Here is an 18,105-nt window from a genome sequence, read left to right on the forward strand (position 1 = left end):
GTGCCTGTCGCCCCATAACTACTCTACAAGAAGATACCCAGAGGAGTAAGGAATCTCCGCGAACACCCCCCGCCACCCTGCATGTACAGACAGGAAAGTCAACAGGGTAGAATAAGGCAACATCCGATAGTCATATGAGGCAGAAATAACAAACAATGAATCACCCACTATAGAGCCAAGTCTCATAGGTCCGGGCCACCAGCAGCACCACCTTCATGTTCATCCTGAGCGTCTCGGCGCGGCGATAAAGTGTCCAGCCAGTCACTTACATTTTCAGCAAAGTCAAAGAAGAGGGCATGGCCCTCATATTCGATCCGGAGCTTGGCAGGGAACATCATGGAGTATTTGAACCCCAAGTCCCGTAGTCTTCGCTTCACCCCGGCGTAGCTCTGGCGCTGTCGCTGTACCGTCCTGGTAAAGTCCGGATAGAAATGGACTTCGGCGTTCTGGAATTTAAGTGGTCCATGCCGTCTGGAAGCCTGCAGGACCGCGTCTCTGTCTCGGAAATTGAGCAGCCGGGCCACGATGGGTCTGGGCGCCACGCCCGACTTCGGCGGGCCACCCGGCACTCGGTGAGCTCGCTCCACCGAGAAAAAGTTGCTAAGGCCAGGCGGTGCCAGGTGGGTCTTGATCAGGTCTTCTACGAGGAGGTCCGTCGCCGCCTCTTCTGAACCCTCCGGTACCCCGACAATGCGGACGTTCTGCCGCCTGGCACGGCTCTCAAAGTCCTCCAGTCGCCTTGAGAATTGTTCCGCGGTCCTCTGCAGGTTCCGGACCTCTGTTTGCAGGTCCGAGACGTCGACCGTCAGGCTGGATGTCTTAATGTCCAGATTCTTGACTCGATCGTTAGTTTTACCCAAGTCGGCTCTAATGAGAGTCAGGTCGACGGCCATAGTGTCCACTTTATGTGTAAGGACTTCATGCTGTTGCTGCATGTCCGCCCGGAAACTAGTGATGGCCCCCATGATGTCGCTCAGGGTAGGCTCCGAGCCGTCCGGCGAGCCCGAGGGCGGGAGGTTCTTGGCAGAGGGTCCGGTAATAGGTGGCGTCTTTGGCTGGGTATAGCGCTCAATCCTGTTCTGCTGCTGCTGTGTTTTGCCGCGGACGCCTTTGCTCGATGTCTTGTCGGGGTCCCCTCTGCCCACCATGTTAGGTCCGAGAAGAACAAAGGGCTATGCCAGGTTAGCCCGAGCCCAGTGAGCCGGAGATCTTGTCCGGGCCGGAAAGTAGGAGGCCGTTTCAGGAACGCACTGCGAGCAGTAACACCCCACCGGTGAAGACGACAGGCAGGCACTCCGCAAGTCGGTCGTGCGTAGTGACGGAGTCCGGAGAGACAATGGCACTGCACTGTCACGGAATCCCACTCGACGTAGCTCAGCGTAGGAAACACCGATTCGTGATCTGAAAACGGTTCTCCCCTCAGTGGACCATCAGCAACTAATATCCACCCTCGTGGATCAGGATTTCAGGCAGGATAGTTGCGGAGGATCGGAGGGTCCGCGGAGCTCCGAGCTTACGCGGCCATCTTGGTTGCCCGCGAAGCTCCTCCCGACATTTTGCATTCTTGAAGGAGCAGAAAATATCCAACAAGGCTATCCACACTCTTGGAAGAGGCCTTGTGCCAACTCCGGATGGAGACACTATTTGTGATTAGCTAGGCATCAATGGCAGAGTTTGTCCACTCTGTTGTTTAAAGAGCCCGCCAGGTGTTGAACCACCAGGGATGTACCCTGAAGTTCCAGCTGTGTCCAGAGGCGTAGAGATTTTTTACAAAGGGTCCACAACCCCACCATCCCTGTTTGTTGCAATACCACATGGTGGTGGTGTTGTCTGTTAACTCCTGTACCAGCCTTCCCTGACTGAAGGAAGAAAGACCTTCAATGGCAGCCAGATCACTCGGAGCCCCAACATGTTGATGTGAAGTCCGGATTCCGCCGGAGACCAGAGTCCTTTGATCTCCATCTCTCCCAGATGGCCGCCCCAACCCAGAAGTGATGCATCTTTCACTATAGTCAGCTCTGGTTAGGTAATGGAGAGGGGTCTGTCATTGACCCAATTGTGGTTCTTTAGCCTCCCCTGCGGATCCCTTGCAGCTCCTTTCGAGATCTGGACCTTGTCAGAGAGATTCCCCTCATACTGTACCCACTGGAACATTAGGTGCCACAGCGTAGCCCTCATATACCAACAAGCCTCCGTCAGGAGAAGGATGCAGGAGGCTATAAAGCCCAACAGCCTCAGAGTCAGGTCTCACCGAAATCCAGGATAGAGGCTGAAACATCGGTATCATAGTTTGAGTATCCTGGACTCGCTGCTCTGGAGGATAGGCCCAAAACTGCACTGTGTCCAGAATATCTAAGATGAAAGGAAGTGTCTGAGACGAAATCCAGTGTGACTTTTTCTCAGTGGTGAACCCCAGAGAGTGCAGGACGTTCACCGCAGTCCAAAGTTGGGAGACGGCTGCCTGGGTCCAGCCCGTCTTCAACAACCAGTCGTCAAGGTAGGAAAAGAATGGAATCCCGGTCCTCCACTGGTTCTCAATGTTCCTTCAAGAACTCCATCTAGGCCCCTTCTGGAAGAGCTTCACTGGCTGCCCGTACGCCAGCTAATCAAATTTAAAATTTGCTGTATCATCCACAAAAGTCTCTTTGGATCAGGTCCTCATTACTTGACTCAGCTATTTCAAACCCACAAATCGGAACGCCTTCTGCGCTCCAGCAGCCAATTCCTACTAAAAATTCCATTCATAAAAAAGGCAAGGCAAGGTGGCCGTGCCCTCTCTTATGTTGGACCTTCCCTCTGGAATAAACTCCCCTTAGACATGCGCCATGACACCAATCTTCTCTCCTTCAGGAAGGCACTTAAAACCTACCTCTTTAGGGAAGCTTAGACACCTAAATGACTCAGCACCCAAGACCCTACTTTTTTTTACCTACAAGCATGCGAAGCGCGGAGATATCCCTCAGGGGGTCGAGTCCTGCGCTATAAAAGCAAATAAATAAATAAATGAGCAGCAACCACCACAATCACTTTGTAAACACCTGTGGAGCACTGGTAAGGCAAAATGGGAGCACAGAAAACTGAAAGCGCTCTTTGCAAACACGGAACAGCATGCAAAGCCTGTGGGCAAGCAGGACAGCAATGTGAAAATAAGTGTCCTATAAGTCCAGCGATACCATTCAGTCAGGACCTGTGTGAGCAGGAGCATCTGAATTTCTCCTTTTTCAGGAAGAGATTGAGACGGCGCAGGTCTAAAATAGCATGAAGGCCTCCGTCCTTCTTTGGCACCAGAACGTAGCCAGAATAGCAACCACAACCTACTCCTGATGCCGCCACCTTCTCTACAGCCCCCTTAGCAAGAGAGCCAATACCTCCTTTCAAGCAGAAGCCTTCACAGACTTTAATTTTACGGCACAGTTCACTATCTGCCACTTTTTAGGTTTTGCCTAGCCAATGCGTACGAAGTACGCATGTGCTATGAAAAACTTAATGATATCTGTGTGTGGGGACTGGACCGTCCCCACTCTCTCATTGGCTAGCTCCATAAATGGAGGCTAGCCATTGGGAGAAGGCTCTGTCCGTCAATCTCGGACCAGATTCGGGGGCGTTCCCGAGAATTTTTGGCTTTTGGCTATGTCACGCTACGTCAGCCGAAAGCCGATTCTCGGGAACGCCCCCGAATCTGTTCCGGCATTGACGGCACCCGGAAGAAGTCCAGGTGAGTGCTTGCTTTTATTTTTTTGCCGTTCCCACCCCCTCTCCCCCTCTCCGTGTCTCCGGCCCCGTTCCCGCCCCCCCTCCCGCTGCCTCTCACGCTCTCCATGTCTCCGGCCCCGTTCCCGCCCTCCTCCCGCTGCCTCTCACGCTCTCCGTGTCTCCGGCCCCGTTCCCGTCCCCCTCCCGCATCTATTAAGCTCAGGCGAATGCGCAGCTTTATTTGTGTCTCCGGCCCCGTTCCTGCCCCCCTCCTGCTGCCTCTCACGCTCTCCGTGTCTCCGGCCCCGTTCCCGCCCCCCTCCCGCATCTATTAAGCTCAGACGAATACGCGGCTTTATTTATAGAATATTTATTTATGCAATTTTATGTAGCGCTGACTTTACCCGAAGGCGTCCGAGCGCTTCACAATAGGAACAAAAAATAGGTTGTGCCCGTTTTAAACTTGGGGGAAGCGCGGCCGTAGGGGGTCGACTACACGTGCGACCGATCCCCCTCCCACCACTCCGCTACTTCCTCTAACAGAAGTGCTAATGGTAGCGTACACGAATAGGTCAAGTAGTGCGGTATGGCATTATTAAGGGGCAGAAGTAATGATGCAAGCCATGATCTAAGTTGAAGGCAAGTCTGAAAAGTTCAGTTTTCATGAAATTCCTGAAGTTCTTGTGGCTCCCTTCAATTCTTAGGTTGGGGCTCCAATTCCTCGTGGAAAACAGCACACCTACCAACATTATGGGAGAATGCACACACACTTTCTCTGTCCCTCGTGTGCGTGTTTTTCAGTTCCTAGGCGCCCATTTTGCGATTATTTTCAAAGCGCTGCGAGCTGGAGTGAAGCAGAAGAGTGGAGACCAGAGTGCGCTATATGAAAGGAAGGAGTGGTCCGGACCACAGTGCACGATAATCTTTCTGGCTCCTTCAACTCAACAGTTGTACCAAATTTAGGCTGAAAAATACAACGAACCTGCTTGAAACTGTGGTGAAGTGAGAATCAAAAGGTATGAAGTATCAGTCTTGGGTGTGGACGCCAGGCACGACATGGAAAGTGTCTAGCTACTCTGCTAAGCTATGCTGGGTGCAGAAGACTGGCAAAAAGCAACCACTGCTTTTCATATTTTCACAACGGAGCACAATTATCTTTCAAATACTTTGTGGAGCACTGAAGCCATGTGAACTCTGTAGTCTTTTTTTACTGCTATGCGCTCCACAGGCTGACGATTTGTTCCATTTTTGTCCAAGTTTTATTAAGTTATGTGTTACAGTTCTCAAAGTGCATCGTAGGCAGTGCGTAATTTACACGGTGATTGCCACTGGAGGCCACCTACACTTATTTTTGCGGACCAGCACTTATTTTCCTGCATCTTACATTTACCGGAAAGATGGAAAAACGGCATAGAGGGAGGCAGCAGGCGTCTGTAAGAGTGAGAGAGGGGCAGGGAGTGTCTGAAAGTGGATTAAAGAGACACAAGGTGGAAGCAGGACAGTGCAGCCTTGGTATTCGTGCACCGATATTTTATTGGATGGGCAGCAGGTTTGGGCACCGGCACTCATTCTATTACAAATTAAGCACTGGGTGTAGGTATGGCGTAGCTAAGCACGGTCTCTTTTGTTTGTTGTGTACGTATTGAATACTCAAAAAATTTAAACTTTTTTTTACAGAACAGAGATTGTTTCCTTTTTTGATCACATGGAGTTTAAGCCTGTTCTCTAAAATGATCCCAAGGTATGAAAATGGAATTGAATTCATAGGTGGTGAGGAACTATCGCCAAGATTGAAAAAGGCAATTAGATGAGAGGGGGAACACCAAGTCTGGGGTCCGGTGACACGGGGTCATTGTTTAGTCACTGAACTCTGGCGGCACAGGGGGCTCTTAAGGAGGAGGCTTCAGTTCAGCGCAAATGAGGGGCTTTAGATGCACGTCTGTGGGTGCGGGTAGAGGGGTACCAGACTTGTGGAAGACAAGAGAAAGGTAAACACTTGTGTTTGCTCGTGACAACAATAGCACGTCTTGGATCGGTGCACTGCATTCATCAGGAATGCCATAAGTGCCTGGCCCGGGGTGCAGCCTCACCCCCACTCCCTCGGGGGGGGGGGGGTCTCGGGCTGCTGTGTTCAAGTGGTTTGTCCACCCATTAGCAGCTTCTTTGAATGCACCCGAGGGTTTTGAGGAAGGGACACGCAGCGGAGAACCTGCCACTGTTTGAAGTGCCGGACACACTTAACACAAGAGCCCACAGTGCCTGCTCTCAGTGCCGTCCGGTCCCGGGGTGCACTGATGAGGCGTCGCCAGAGCAACGAGACGGGCCGCGGAATCCTGAGAGGGGCACACCTGCCTTGCGCCCATATAGGTTTTCACTTCAGTCTGGGGGGGGGGGGGGTTCACATAGGAAGTCTACCCCAGCGGACTGAGTGCAGGGAGGAGCTGGGTGGTTTTGGCAGCTTAATGGGCGTCTCACGGTGTGAAGCAATAATGAACGACAGGTTGGTGTATTAATTAAATGCAACAGGATGGAGTCTCTGTCTCTTCGGTGGGGGGTGCAACAGATGATCCCTGGACACTGGTATCAAATATGACATTTTATTTTATGACGCTTGCTGACATGCTAACAGAACTAATCATTAGCATGTAGCTGTCTGTCAAAGAGACACGTACGATGCGTGACACCCACCACGCCAAGCGTGACACCTTCAGGTTCTGGCTTTTTAGCCAAGTCGATGATGTATCTAGCCTCCGAGATCCCAGCATGCACAGCGCCGTTGTCTAAAAAAGCCAAGACTGTCTGGAGGTATTCATATGACTTGGGGCCTCCTGGCGCTGTGATTAAACTCATGCACATCCTATGTCATGGACCGTCACAGTGAGACATGGACCCTTGGGTGTGTAGTACACCTATTCCCATATTCCATCCAGTTTTCTATCTCGAAATCATTGTAATCTGTATCGCTAGGCCAGCTGGGAACTGGGACTACAGCTCCCAGAATGCACTGTGGTTAAATGGCTGCCTGGGACTCCTAAATGGTGTCAATTCAGAGGAGTCTTCAGTTAGCCTTAACCGAATATACTCAATACTCGATTCAGAAACGGCGTAAAATGTGCATTCTAATGAATACAAATACAATTTTTAAAAAACTATGCACTCCAAGAAGCCACTGTATGCGTCCCAGATTATTGCCAGATCTCATCCCAGTGGGGACCCCACGTTTGCCTGCCTGGACGGAAGGCAGCATCCCCATCTCCAGCCACACAGGCCTCATCCGTGCACCAGGGCTTGTGCACAGATGACTCACATGTGACACTTAGTCACACACACTTTGTCCATCTGTTGTTGAGTGCCTCGGGAGACCTGCTCATACAAAAGGGTGACTTGTGTTCCATTGTCTGCTGCTGTGGCCACCGCTTTCGCTCCCAAACAGACTTCCTATCGTGTTACAAAACCTCCCACCTCAAACCTTCCCACTGCAGACTCAGCGCGAACACAAACCGGCAATTAACAGCACTCCCGTTAATCGGAGAGGACCGCACGGGCGGCGGCGCCTGTTCATGCACAGAGTGTACATACAGGCTGTATGACTCTCTCCAAAGCTGTATGGAACTCTGAGAGCCTGATGTACATTGCCAGACAGTGTGTGGGGGGCTCGCTGTGTGTGGGGGGGGGGGGGGCTCGCAGTGTGTGGGGAGGGGGCTCGCAGTGTGTGTGGGGGGGGCTCGCAGTGTGTGGGGGGGGCTCGCAGTGTGTGTGGGGGGGGGCTCTGTGTGGGGGGGCTCTGTGTGGGTGTGTGTGTGGGGGGCTCTGTGTGGGTGTGTGTTGGGGGCTCTGTGTGTGTGGGGGGGGCTCTCTGTGGGTGTTTGTATGTGGCATTTGCGAGAGATTAAGCTACTGGCATTGTAAATGACAATGCCATTTATTTATGTTAAAAAAACATAAATAAAAATAATGTCAAGAGCAATGCCAATAGCTCTAACTTTAACAAAGGCAAAACCATTGCATTGTAAATGCTTGTTCAGTTTTGATGCAGTGGGTTTCCTATCCTGTGCCTTTGGATGTAGCCCTTCGTTGTACTTTATATACAACTGGAGAAAGACTACACTGGAAGGAGGACGTTGTTTCCATATCCAGTGGTTTATTTCATATTTCTATTTGCACATTTACCTTTCCTTTATTCAGATGGATTTCTGGTACTTATTCGAGTACTGGTGTACAGAGTTAGTGTTTTCTATTTTTCTGCCTTTTTGCTTTTCCAATTTACTTTCCTTTCTGCTTCTCTTGTTTCTTTATTTTCACTATGCAAATTATTTTTACTCCTCCTCCTTTCATTTTATCTTTGCCTGATGAGCATATTCTTCCATGGGAAAAATGGAAGACAATTTTAAAAAACTATTTCGATGTTTGTCGGCCCAATCTGTCCACAGAAAAAATTCGTCCATGTTTATTCACTGTTTAGGGGCAGCGGGACAAGAGATCTTTGAGTACTGGTATTGTGTGTGAGGGTGAAGATTATACTTCACAATCTTTAAATGAGTTTGAGTCATCAATTAAGAAGTTATTTATTCATTTTCTTTACAAGGTGCCAAAAGGGATTCTATTGTTTATTAAATATATTATTCTGCTCGCTAATATCCCAGTATCCCCTATTTTGAAAAGTATATATCTATTTGAGCTACACTCACATAAGGCAGTACCCCTACAGGCCATGCCCATCCCCGGCAATAAACCATTCATCATAATCTGAACAGGTGTATAATATTTTAACAAATCTGCCGTATACAGCTGCACCACGGAGGACTCTAATTTGGTCCACCACAGTGGGCCCCAAAAAGCAACACTATGACCATTTCTTGACACTTTACAATGATAACCATATGTGGAATGATTGTAAAGTATATACCAGCAAACTCCACACATTCTCTCCCTTCAACCTATGCCTACTTTGGATCATAAACTCCAAACAAAAAAATCTCAAAATGGACACTCCAGTGCTGCAATCAGCTAAGTGGACTATGAGCTTAAGAAATACCATAAAGCAGTATTTCCCAAACTGTGGGTCACGATCCACTGGTGGGGCATGAGACAATTTTTGGTGGGTTGTGAAAGTCAAAGCAATAAATAAAGATACCTTTAAATTATGTTTTTATCTTGTCACACTTGCTGCACTTCAAAGACGGGGGTCAAATGTCAGGCTATGTTTTCTGACAAATTGCGGCTTAGCTTTTTTAACAAGAGTAATGGTGTTTACAAACTCCTCTCACTTTTCAGTCAGAGAAAGAAAAGTAAAGAGAATGATGTGATGATCTTGCTGGGGTACATGTAGTGTGAAAGGAATGGATGTCATTTTTTGTAACACAATAAAATGTAAGTATCTGTAAATTAACTGCAAATTTAGCAGTTAGGAAAGCAAAAATGAGGCAAATGTTTGTAATTCTGAAGTGTGATGGAAACAAACATTTTAATATGATGAAAAAAACAAGATACTTTAATTGGAGATGCTCAACGAAACCAGATTTCCACACAATATCATTTGTGTGTCATATAGCTTTATCAGTAAAAGTGCATGTCTGTGCAAACGTAGTGGCCATTTCAATGGGAAATGTGCTGTCTGTAAATGACAGTGCGTTACCACACAATGCTTTAGTTATTTAAAAAAAGAAAAAAAAATCACCCACCTCACGCTCATCAAAGCTAAGAGGGTCACGAAAGCTTGCCATTCTAAAAAATTGGATCGAGGTTCTAAAAAGTTTGTCAAGCACTGTAATAAAGTGACTTGAAGTGCTGATCAGGTTAGCCAGTCTACTGAAAATCAAACTGTGTGCCTATCTTTCTTACTTCTACATCCATCCCACTGCTAGGCCTTGCATCCCACAACATGTTAACTGCAATGTTAACTCATCATGCACTACATGGGAACACAACCTACATACAATAAAAAAAGACAAAACCCTTCCAACTACACACACTGCACGGAATAATATGCTACCCGGGTAGGCAAGCAATTGAGCACTCCACACAGGTAGTAATCACTATATGCAAGTCACAATACAATAGAATCAAATGGTTGTAATCAAAGTAAAAAAATCCAGTTTCACTTGAAATAGAAAAATCTAGGTACATCAGACTACAACAACTCTTAAAAAACGCAAGAAGTGAATATGAAAGGTAGTGAAACTAAGTAACATAAAAACAAGTCATGGTAAAACTGCATGACAGCTCCCTTTAATGAAGGCCTATTACCTTTATGATGTCAAACAAGATCTGAATATAAACCACGCTATGTAAAGAGTTTCTGTGAAGTAATTGTCTGTAGCCAAACAAACCAAAACATATGTGGCAGAAATAAATTGTGGCAACGTTACTTTTAATCACGGCCAGCTTTAGCGCTGATGGCGCCCGGTGCGACAATCAATTTTGGCGCCCCCACGTCCCATGACCGCCCCCTCTGACTCTCTCCGAACCACCTGCCAGAGTGCCCCTCATCTCTCCTATCATAAGATATTGCTAAAAACAGCGGCCTCCTTAGATCACATCACCCCCACATCAGGTCAGCGCCCAGTGTGGCTGCACCAGTCGCACTGCCCTAAAGCCAGCCCTGCTTTTAATCACGATGGTTGGTGGCCGAGACTGTTATGTCGAACTGAGAAACTAATTTTCTTACCACTGCAAGCTGTGTTCTGGATGCTACAGTGTGAAAAACCGCAGGCATCATGAGAGATTCCTCAACTTTCAACTCCATTTCATTCTCTGCAGAAAACGTAGTTTTTGGAATAGCTGGCGGACGGTCACACAGGATCATCTCCTTGTTGAACAGAAATATTGGGTTTGTGTCCTGCAAAAAAAAAAACAAGCAAATTAAACCGGTAAAAAAATAAAAATAAAAGCTTATGTCATTAAATATCAGTAAAACCATTGTGGTAAGAAGGCCTTTAATGCAGGAAACCATCAATATGCCATTGCCATGCCATTTCCAGCCTTGCTATAAAGATATATTATGGTGGGTACCACAAATGCGCTATCATTGAATCCACTTCCAATAAGTGTCACTGAGAGTTAACTTCCAATCTCCAATTAACCCCTTAATTGCTGCCGTCGGCCAATGGCCGACGGCAGCACTACCTCTCCAGTGCTGCCGTCGGCCATCGGCCGACGGCTCCCCACCCGCGCTTGGAAACGCCCGCACTGCGGCGGAATTACCGCCGCGGTTAACGGGTTAAATAACTTGTGTAAAAGCCATTCGAGATTTAGTTTAACAAGATGCGATGTTCACCAAGGTCTTATGATACTACCAACGGTTAGCCTCAGATGGGCTTCCCAATAAGCCTCTCAATATGCCTGACGTGCCATACCCGTTTTAGATTCTGTTTCTCATTTCTGACACGGTTTCTCAACCAAGTCACCACACTTAATGTTTGAGCCAACCTTTGCCCTGGTCTTTTACCAGTCGGTTTGTTCCCTAGTAAAAAAAAAAGCTAGACCTTGAAATACCCGTTTCCAAGGTTGTGTAGCTGAATGTCACAAGTTCATTGTTCGTGTGCATAGCATATACCTAGATTCTTGGTCTCTAAACCATTTAAAATAAAGGACTTTGGATGAAGGACTACTATAGATAGCGATATCTTCCTCCTTAAGCTTATGGAAGTTTATCTCCTGGTCATAGACAATATGTTCACTAGGGAGATACCCAAATAAACAAGTTGAAACATTTTTTTTTTGTTTTCATCACTCCACCATTGTAACATAAAGTGGGCATAACTTTCATTAAACGAAACAAGTCATCTGATTATCACCATGTCATTCGACTGGTAATGACAGTATTTAGAATTCTATATGGGCAATAACGTTAGCCTCTCCAAAGAAGGCCCCATTAGTTTCACTGCTGATCATCGATTGAGGGTTAAACACAAACTGAGCAGGATGAACTTTAGGAGCAACACTTTCATGAAAGTCTTCTTCAAATACTTAACACACATTATTAGCACCCGATTAGAACGATGAGAGCTGGCCAGTCAACCAGCCTTTGCTGGATATATTTAACGTTTAGGCCCATAAAAAGACCGTTTCCAAGGTTGGATAGCTGTTAATATGCCTATTTCCTGCTGTGGGTAAATAGGAAATATAAGCAAAGTTTTGCCTAAATGTTTGCGAGTTACAAAAACAAAACTCCATCCTCTTATGGCGTTCCCTCTCAGCCTTTTCTCTAGGAGCTTCAAGTTCATACAGATCTCTCTGGGCTTGCATCCTTGCTCTTGGTAATAAAGAAGCCCAATTAGCCAAAGTAAAGCAGAAACATTTTTTGTTTTACTTTTCTTTGGCGGATTGTGCTTTCCTTTACCATAAGCAAGCTTTAATAGCCCTCTCTGGACCGGAGGCTGCTAGGGAAAAGGTTGAGAGAGCTCTTCAGCACGATGGAGCTGTGTCTTTACCCAAACATTCAGATGAGATGCTGCTCATTTTCCTGCAGCCCCTTCTTAATTTGAGTGGGAGTGCTACTAGACTTACTGCCTTCACCGGCAAAGTCAAGTCTCCGACTCTGTCAAAAACAAAGCTCCAGTTTCTCAACTGGCGAAGAAACCAACAGTGGAGTTGATGAATCAGCCATGTGTGAACAAGCTGCCACAATGTGCCAGGGGCTCTCAATGGCCCACTGATAATACAAGTATTAGTCCAGCCCACCTGGGAGGATAGTATGAGGATTTTGTCTTGCAGACTGTGGTCCAGCAGTGATCCTGAAATAGAAACTCTCCGTCTTTGACATGGGTGGATCTCCCCTTTTCACTGATGCATCTATCTCCACCAGCACGGGTGTTTCAATGAGGTCTCCACTAGGTGTGTATGCTTAAGTTCATCTATTCTTGACCTTTTCTATGGATCAGAAATGGCACTACAATCATTTGGCATGCATCAGGCCCCCCACTCTCCTGCAAAGTCGGCTTCCAGAGCTCAATGTCGACAACCTTTGTCCTGAGAAGGTGGAACTCTTGATGCAGAAATCCATATTTTAGCACGTAGGGATAAAACAAGTATTCATTGGGTCTAAGAATGAAAAGGTCATATAACAAGGGTATCGTAACAAAGGCAGCAATTTTGTGTTTGTAAGTAAGTATCTGTTGGACAGCAAAGATAGAAAAACAAGCATTTGCAATGCAATAGGTCTCGCATTTATGAGAGTTTGAACTATTGGCATTGTAAATGACATTGCCTTTTATTTATGTGTTGCTTTTCAAACTGCTAATAGTGCTCAGAGGCTTTAATTAAAGTCTACTGGGCAAAAACACAAGTAACGGGGTGTTGCCATGGTAGATTACAAAATGAGACAAGGTGGTACTAAGGTGGGACTACTAAGCCTTTTGACAGATGAATAGCCACAGTTTACAATGGACAATGACAGAAGCCAATACAAAATGTGGGTGGAGAGTGGGCGGAGGTTTAAGTTCCTACCTCAATACAGCATGCCTCTCATGGTACCATTTTGTGTGTCTATCCTTGATTATCCCTTCAATGTGCCACAGCACTCTATGGGGCAACACAAATGGTTCTGCGCTCTAAAATTTCCATTCCTTTCGTCACACCCCAGTAGTTACTGCACAGTTCACAAGGACAATAACAGGAGCTGGAAACAACTGGGCTATGTACAGATATCCAGGGAAGGATACCTGAACTGCAACTAGCTTCCTGAATCAGCATTTACAGGCATTGGGAGGCTATTAGTCTGTGCAGAGTTTACTTTTTTGCAACCTTCACGAAGTTATATGAAAAATGCTGCAACTTTGCTAATGTTTAATATTTTACACTTTGCTACAAATGCTTGGCGATTGTGACTTTTGCAATAATGTATGTCATATATATATATAATCTTTATTAACATTAACAAAATGTTTCAGTACAAAATATACTTTGCAGAAAAAAGGTAGTGTTTTTCTTGGCATTAGCAAAATGCATACAAAACTTTTCAAAAGGTAAACTTGCAGAGGAAATGCTGTGAACCTTTTTCAACTTGGCAGTATACATTGAAATGAAAAATTATGGAAAATTATTCTGCAATGTCCAAAAAACTTTGCACTGTGGACGGTAAACGTTTTAACTTTACAATCTTCATGAAAGATGAAAACCCGAAACTTCACAACACATTTAATGAGTTGGAAATATTCACACATCACAGTCTATGAGACAGAGAAAGTTGTGGCCACTACTATATAGTTATGTGATGGAGATTCGGTGACTGGGAGGTGAAAGAGTCAACATAGTGAAAACTACCCGGGTGTCTGTACCTGTAAATCTCTTAATAAGTACTGTGTGAGCAGCATCACATAGCTGCATCCCTGGCTCACAAGTAGGCTGGGTGATCTCATGGTGTAGTAAATTCCAACAAACAGATGCCTCAGATCCCTAAATAAGATTATACTTTTACCACAGTAGTCCTTTTAATTAACTCTGGGCTTAAATTATTTTTCCTTTCTTTTTAGACACGTTTTACATTTAATGTTCCTATCGCCAAATATCTTTGAACATACCCTCTGTGTTTTTTATAGCAAAAACAGTGTTGACAATATTTACATCACTTACATATACTAAAACATTAACAGCACAAAGACATTTTTTCACATAAACGCAAAAGTTACTACTTGTGTAACGATATATCTGTAAGAGACATTAGTTAGTGAAAGATTCCTTACCTTAGAATATCCCCAGGTGTCAGACTGGATCCAGAAAGTTTTTCGTCAGCAGTACCCCTGCGTGCCGGTAGGTGGTGTTGTGCGGCGTCGTAAGCACCGAGATGACATCACAGAGACTACTTAGGCGCTACCCATGCGCGCTGACGTCAGTTCGGTACATGGCTTTCCGTGCCAGGAACGCAGAGCCATGCAAGAAACTGACCACTGGTGCCATGAAACTAGGGCCCGGAAAGGGGTGACCTCAACCCTAGAAATCAGTTTGCAGACTGGAGAGGATGGGTGGGGCAGTAAGGAATCTATCACTAACTAATGTCTCTTACAGACATATCATTACACAAGTAGTAACTTGAGCATCTGAAATAGACACGTTGGTGATAGATTCCTTACCTTAGAATAGATCCCCCAGCAATACCAACCTCGGTTGTGGGCCTGCGAACAAGATTACACCAAAAAGACACGGAGAACAGAACAGCCAAAGAAGCCGTCTCTCCGGACTTGACTGTCAAGGCAGTAATGCTTGGTAAACGTGTGCAGCGAAGCCTACGTAGCTGCCTGACAAATGTCCTGCAAGGGAACGCCGCGTCCCAAGGCAGTGGTGGCTGCCATTGCCCTGGTAGAATGGGCACGCAGCCCCACGGGATGCTCCTTGTTAGCCAACGAGTAACATGCTTTGATGCACAGAACGACCCACCAAGAGATGGTTCGTTTGTGCACAGCCTGACCTTTTTTGGCGCCCACGTAGGCAACAAAGAGCTGCTCATCCACCCGGAACTGTTGTGTGCGCTTCAGATAGAACAAGAGAGCACGTTTTGGGTCCAGACGGTGGAGCCTCTCTTCCTCTTTCGAAGGATGCGGAGGCGGAAAGAAGGTGGGCAAAGTGATGGTCTGACCGATGTGGAAGGACGGTCCTTAAAACAACCTGGTCCGGATGAACAGAAAGGAAAGGAGGATAATAAGAAAGAGCCTGGAGCTCACTCATTCTTCTGGCAGAGGTGACAGCTACCAGGAAAGCCGTCTTTAGGGTGAGAAGACGTAAAGGACAGGTATGAAGGGGCTCAAAGGGAGCGCACATCAGATAGGTCAGGACAAGATTTAAGTCCCATTGAGGCATTATGAAAGGCAAGGGAGGAAACGTGTGTGTAATGCCTTTCAGGAATTGTTAACAACCAGGGACTTAAAGAGCGAATGCTGATCTGGAAGCCTTAGAAAGGCGGAGATGGCCGAAAGATAACCTTTAGTGCCCAGAGCATAGCCCTGCTGGGCCAAGGATAGTAGGAACAGAAGGACCTCAGAAAGAGGAGCAGAAAGCGGATCCACAGCCTTTGCTGTGTACCATGCCACAAATTGTTCCACCTGCAGGTGTATACCGTCTTAGTGGAGGGACGCCTGGCTACCAGAATGACATCACAGACTTCGGGAGGAAGATCGAAAAGCTATCAACTGTCGCCGCTCAATCTCCACACATGGAGGCTGGACAAGTTTGGTGGAGGACCGTCCCCTGCTGCTGCGACAGAAGATCCTCCTGAAGAGATAGTCAGATCGAGGGATCGATCACCATGCTGAGTAGCTCGGATACCAGTATCTTCGTGCCCAATCCGGAGCCACAAGGATGACTTGGACCGGGTTGCACCGAATCTTCTTCAGCACTCTGGGCAAAAGTGGTATAGGCGCAATGGAGTACAACAGACATCAACTCCACTTGTGACGAAAAGCGTTGCCGAGCGAGTGCCGCCTTGGAAATACCAACGCGTAGCACTGATGACATTGCACCTTCTCTTCGGTGGCAAATAGATCTAACCAAGGCTCTCGCCACTGCAGAAAGAGACCTTGCGCCACGTCCGAGTTCAGACGCCATTCGTGATCCATCAAGCACTGGCGGCTGAGTTTGTCCGCCCTGGGGTTCAGAGAACCTGCCAGGTGTTGAACCACCAAGGTAATGCCTTGATGTTCCAGCAATGTCCAGAGGCGCAGAGCCCCCTGATATAGGGTCCACGACCCCACCCGCCCCCCCTGTTTTTTGCAATACCACATGGCAGTGGTGTTGTCCGTGAACACCTGCACTACACTTCCCCGGATAGAGGAAAGGAATGCCTTCAGTGCCAGACGTATCACCCGAAGCTCCAAAAGGTTGATATGGAGTCAGGAATCCGCCAGAGACCAGAGGCCTCTGATCTCTGCCTCTCCCAAGTGGCCATCCATCCCAGGAGGGACGCATCCATCACCACCGTGTGCTCCAGTTGGGGTAGGGAGAGGGATCTGCCATTGACCCAATCGCGATACGTGAGCCACCACTGCAGTAGTCGTGCAGTGCTCTCTGAGATCTGGACATGATCGGACAGGTTGCCCTGATGCTGTGCCCTCTGGAAATTCAGGTCCCACTTCAGAGCCTGCATATGCCATTTGGCATGTTGCACCAGCAGGATGCCGGAGGCCATCAGGCCCAGGAGCCGGAGGATCATCCTGACTGAAACCCGGGATAGTGGCTGAAAGATCAGAATCATAGCCTGAATATCCCGGACTTGCTGCACAGGAGGATAAACCCGAAACTGCGTTGAATCCAGAACCGCTCCGATGAAGGGGAGCTTCTGACAGGGACTCAGGTGCGACTTCGGCACATTGATCGAGAACCCCAGCAAATGCAGGAGGTCGGCCATAGTCTGAAGGTGGGTGACGACTGCCTGGAGCGAGCCAGCCTTCGACAACCAGTCGTCAAGGTAGGGGAAGACTGACACCCCTGACCTGCACAGGTGAGCTGCGACGACCGCCATCATTTTCGTGAACACCAGAGGGGCGCTGGTAAGGCTGAAGGGGAGCACGGCAAAGCGAAAATGCTCCTGGATTACCGTGAACAGCAGGTAACGCCAGTGGGCCAGCAGGACGGGGATGTGAAAATATGCGTCCTGCAAGTCCAACGCTACCATCCAGTCTCCAGGGTCTAGGACAGCCAAGACCTGAGCCAGAGTCAACATCTTGAACTTCTCCTTCCGGAGGAAGCGATTGACATTCCTGAGGTCCAAGATGGGGCGGAGGCCCCCTTTCTCCTTTTTGGGGGACCAGAAAGTAATGGGAATACCAACCATGTCCTACTTCTGGCCCAGCAACACGCTTGGTGGCCCCCTTGGCCAAGAGGGCCGTGACTTCCTGTTGGAGAAGCGCAAAGTGATCCCCCAACATGGGGTGAAACTGAGGTGGCATGGCCGGGGGGTAGACTCGAAGGGAAGGAGTAGCCCCTTCGGGCGATTTGCAGCACCCACCTGTCCGAAGTGACAGAGCGCCAGTGGGGGAGGTGATGTTTAATCCTGCCGCACACATGGGTGGGGTGCACACCAAAGCTTGGACTAGGAAGGCTTTGATGTGGATGCTGCGGGAGCGGAGGTGGACTGACCCGCACGCTTCCCCCCTGTGCCGCCACGGCAGCCACCACGCCAGAAGCCACACTGAGGTTGGTTCTGCGCAGGCTTCTGGCTGAACGAACTTGTAGGGACGCCCCTTCCGTGGCCACCAAAGGAACGAAAGGTAGACGTGGCCGGGCGTGTGATGGAGAGACCCAAGGACTTGGCCTTAGCCCGAGTCTCCTTGAAACGCTCCAGCGCAATGTCTGCCTTATCGCCGGACCATCAAAAGGCATGTCCATGAGAGAACTCTGGACATCCCCTGAAAACTCAGTGGACCGCTGACAGGCATGGAGTCGCAAGGCCACCGTCAAGGAGATGGCTCTTCCCAAAGAATC

The 18,105-nt window shown here is 47.8% G+C and overlaps 1 protein-coding gene across 7 annotated transcripts in view; it reads right to left on the bottom strand.

Annotated features, from left to right (window-relative positions):
- The window catches only part of RB1CC1 (RB1 inducible coiled-coil 1), a 544,646-nt gene that overhangs the window by 419,627 nt on the left and 106,914 nt on the right, over window positions 1–18,105 (bottom strand). For all 7 annotated transcript variants that reach the window (XM_086965748.1, XM_086965743.1, XM_086965750.1 and 4 more), the window contains one exon: window positions 10,361–10,531. In XM_086965748.1, coding sequence (XP_086821874.1) covers window positions 10,361–10,531 — 171 coding nt within the window. The remainder of the gene's footprint in view (window positions 1–10,360; window positions 10,532–18,105) is intronic.

The sequence above is a fragment of the Lissotriton vulgaris genome, chromosome 4_1 (assembly GCF_964263255.1).
Source record: "Lissotriton vulgaris chromosome 4_1, aLisVul1.2, whole genome shotgun sequence".
Taxonomy (NCBI): domain Eukaryota; kingdom Metazoa; phylum Chordata; class Amphibia; order Caudata; family Salamandridae; genus Lissotriton; species Lissotriton vulgaris.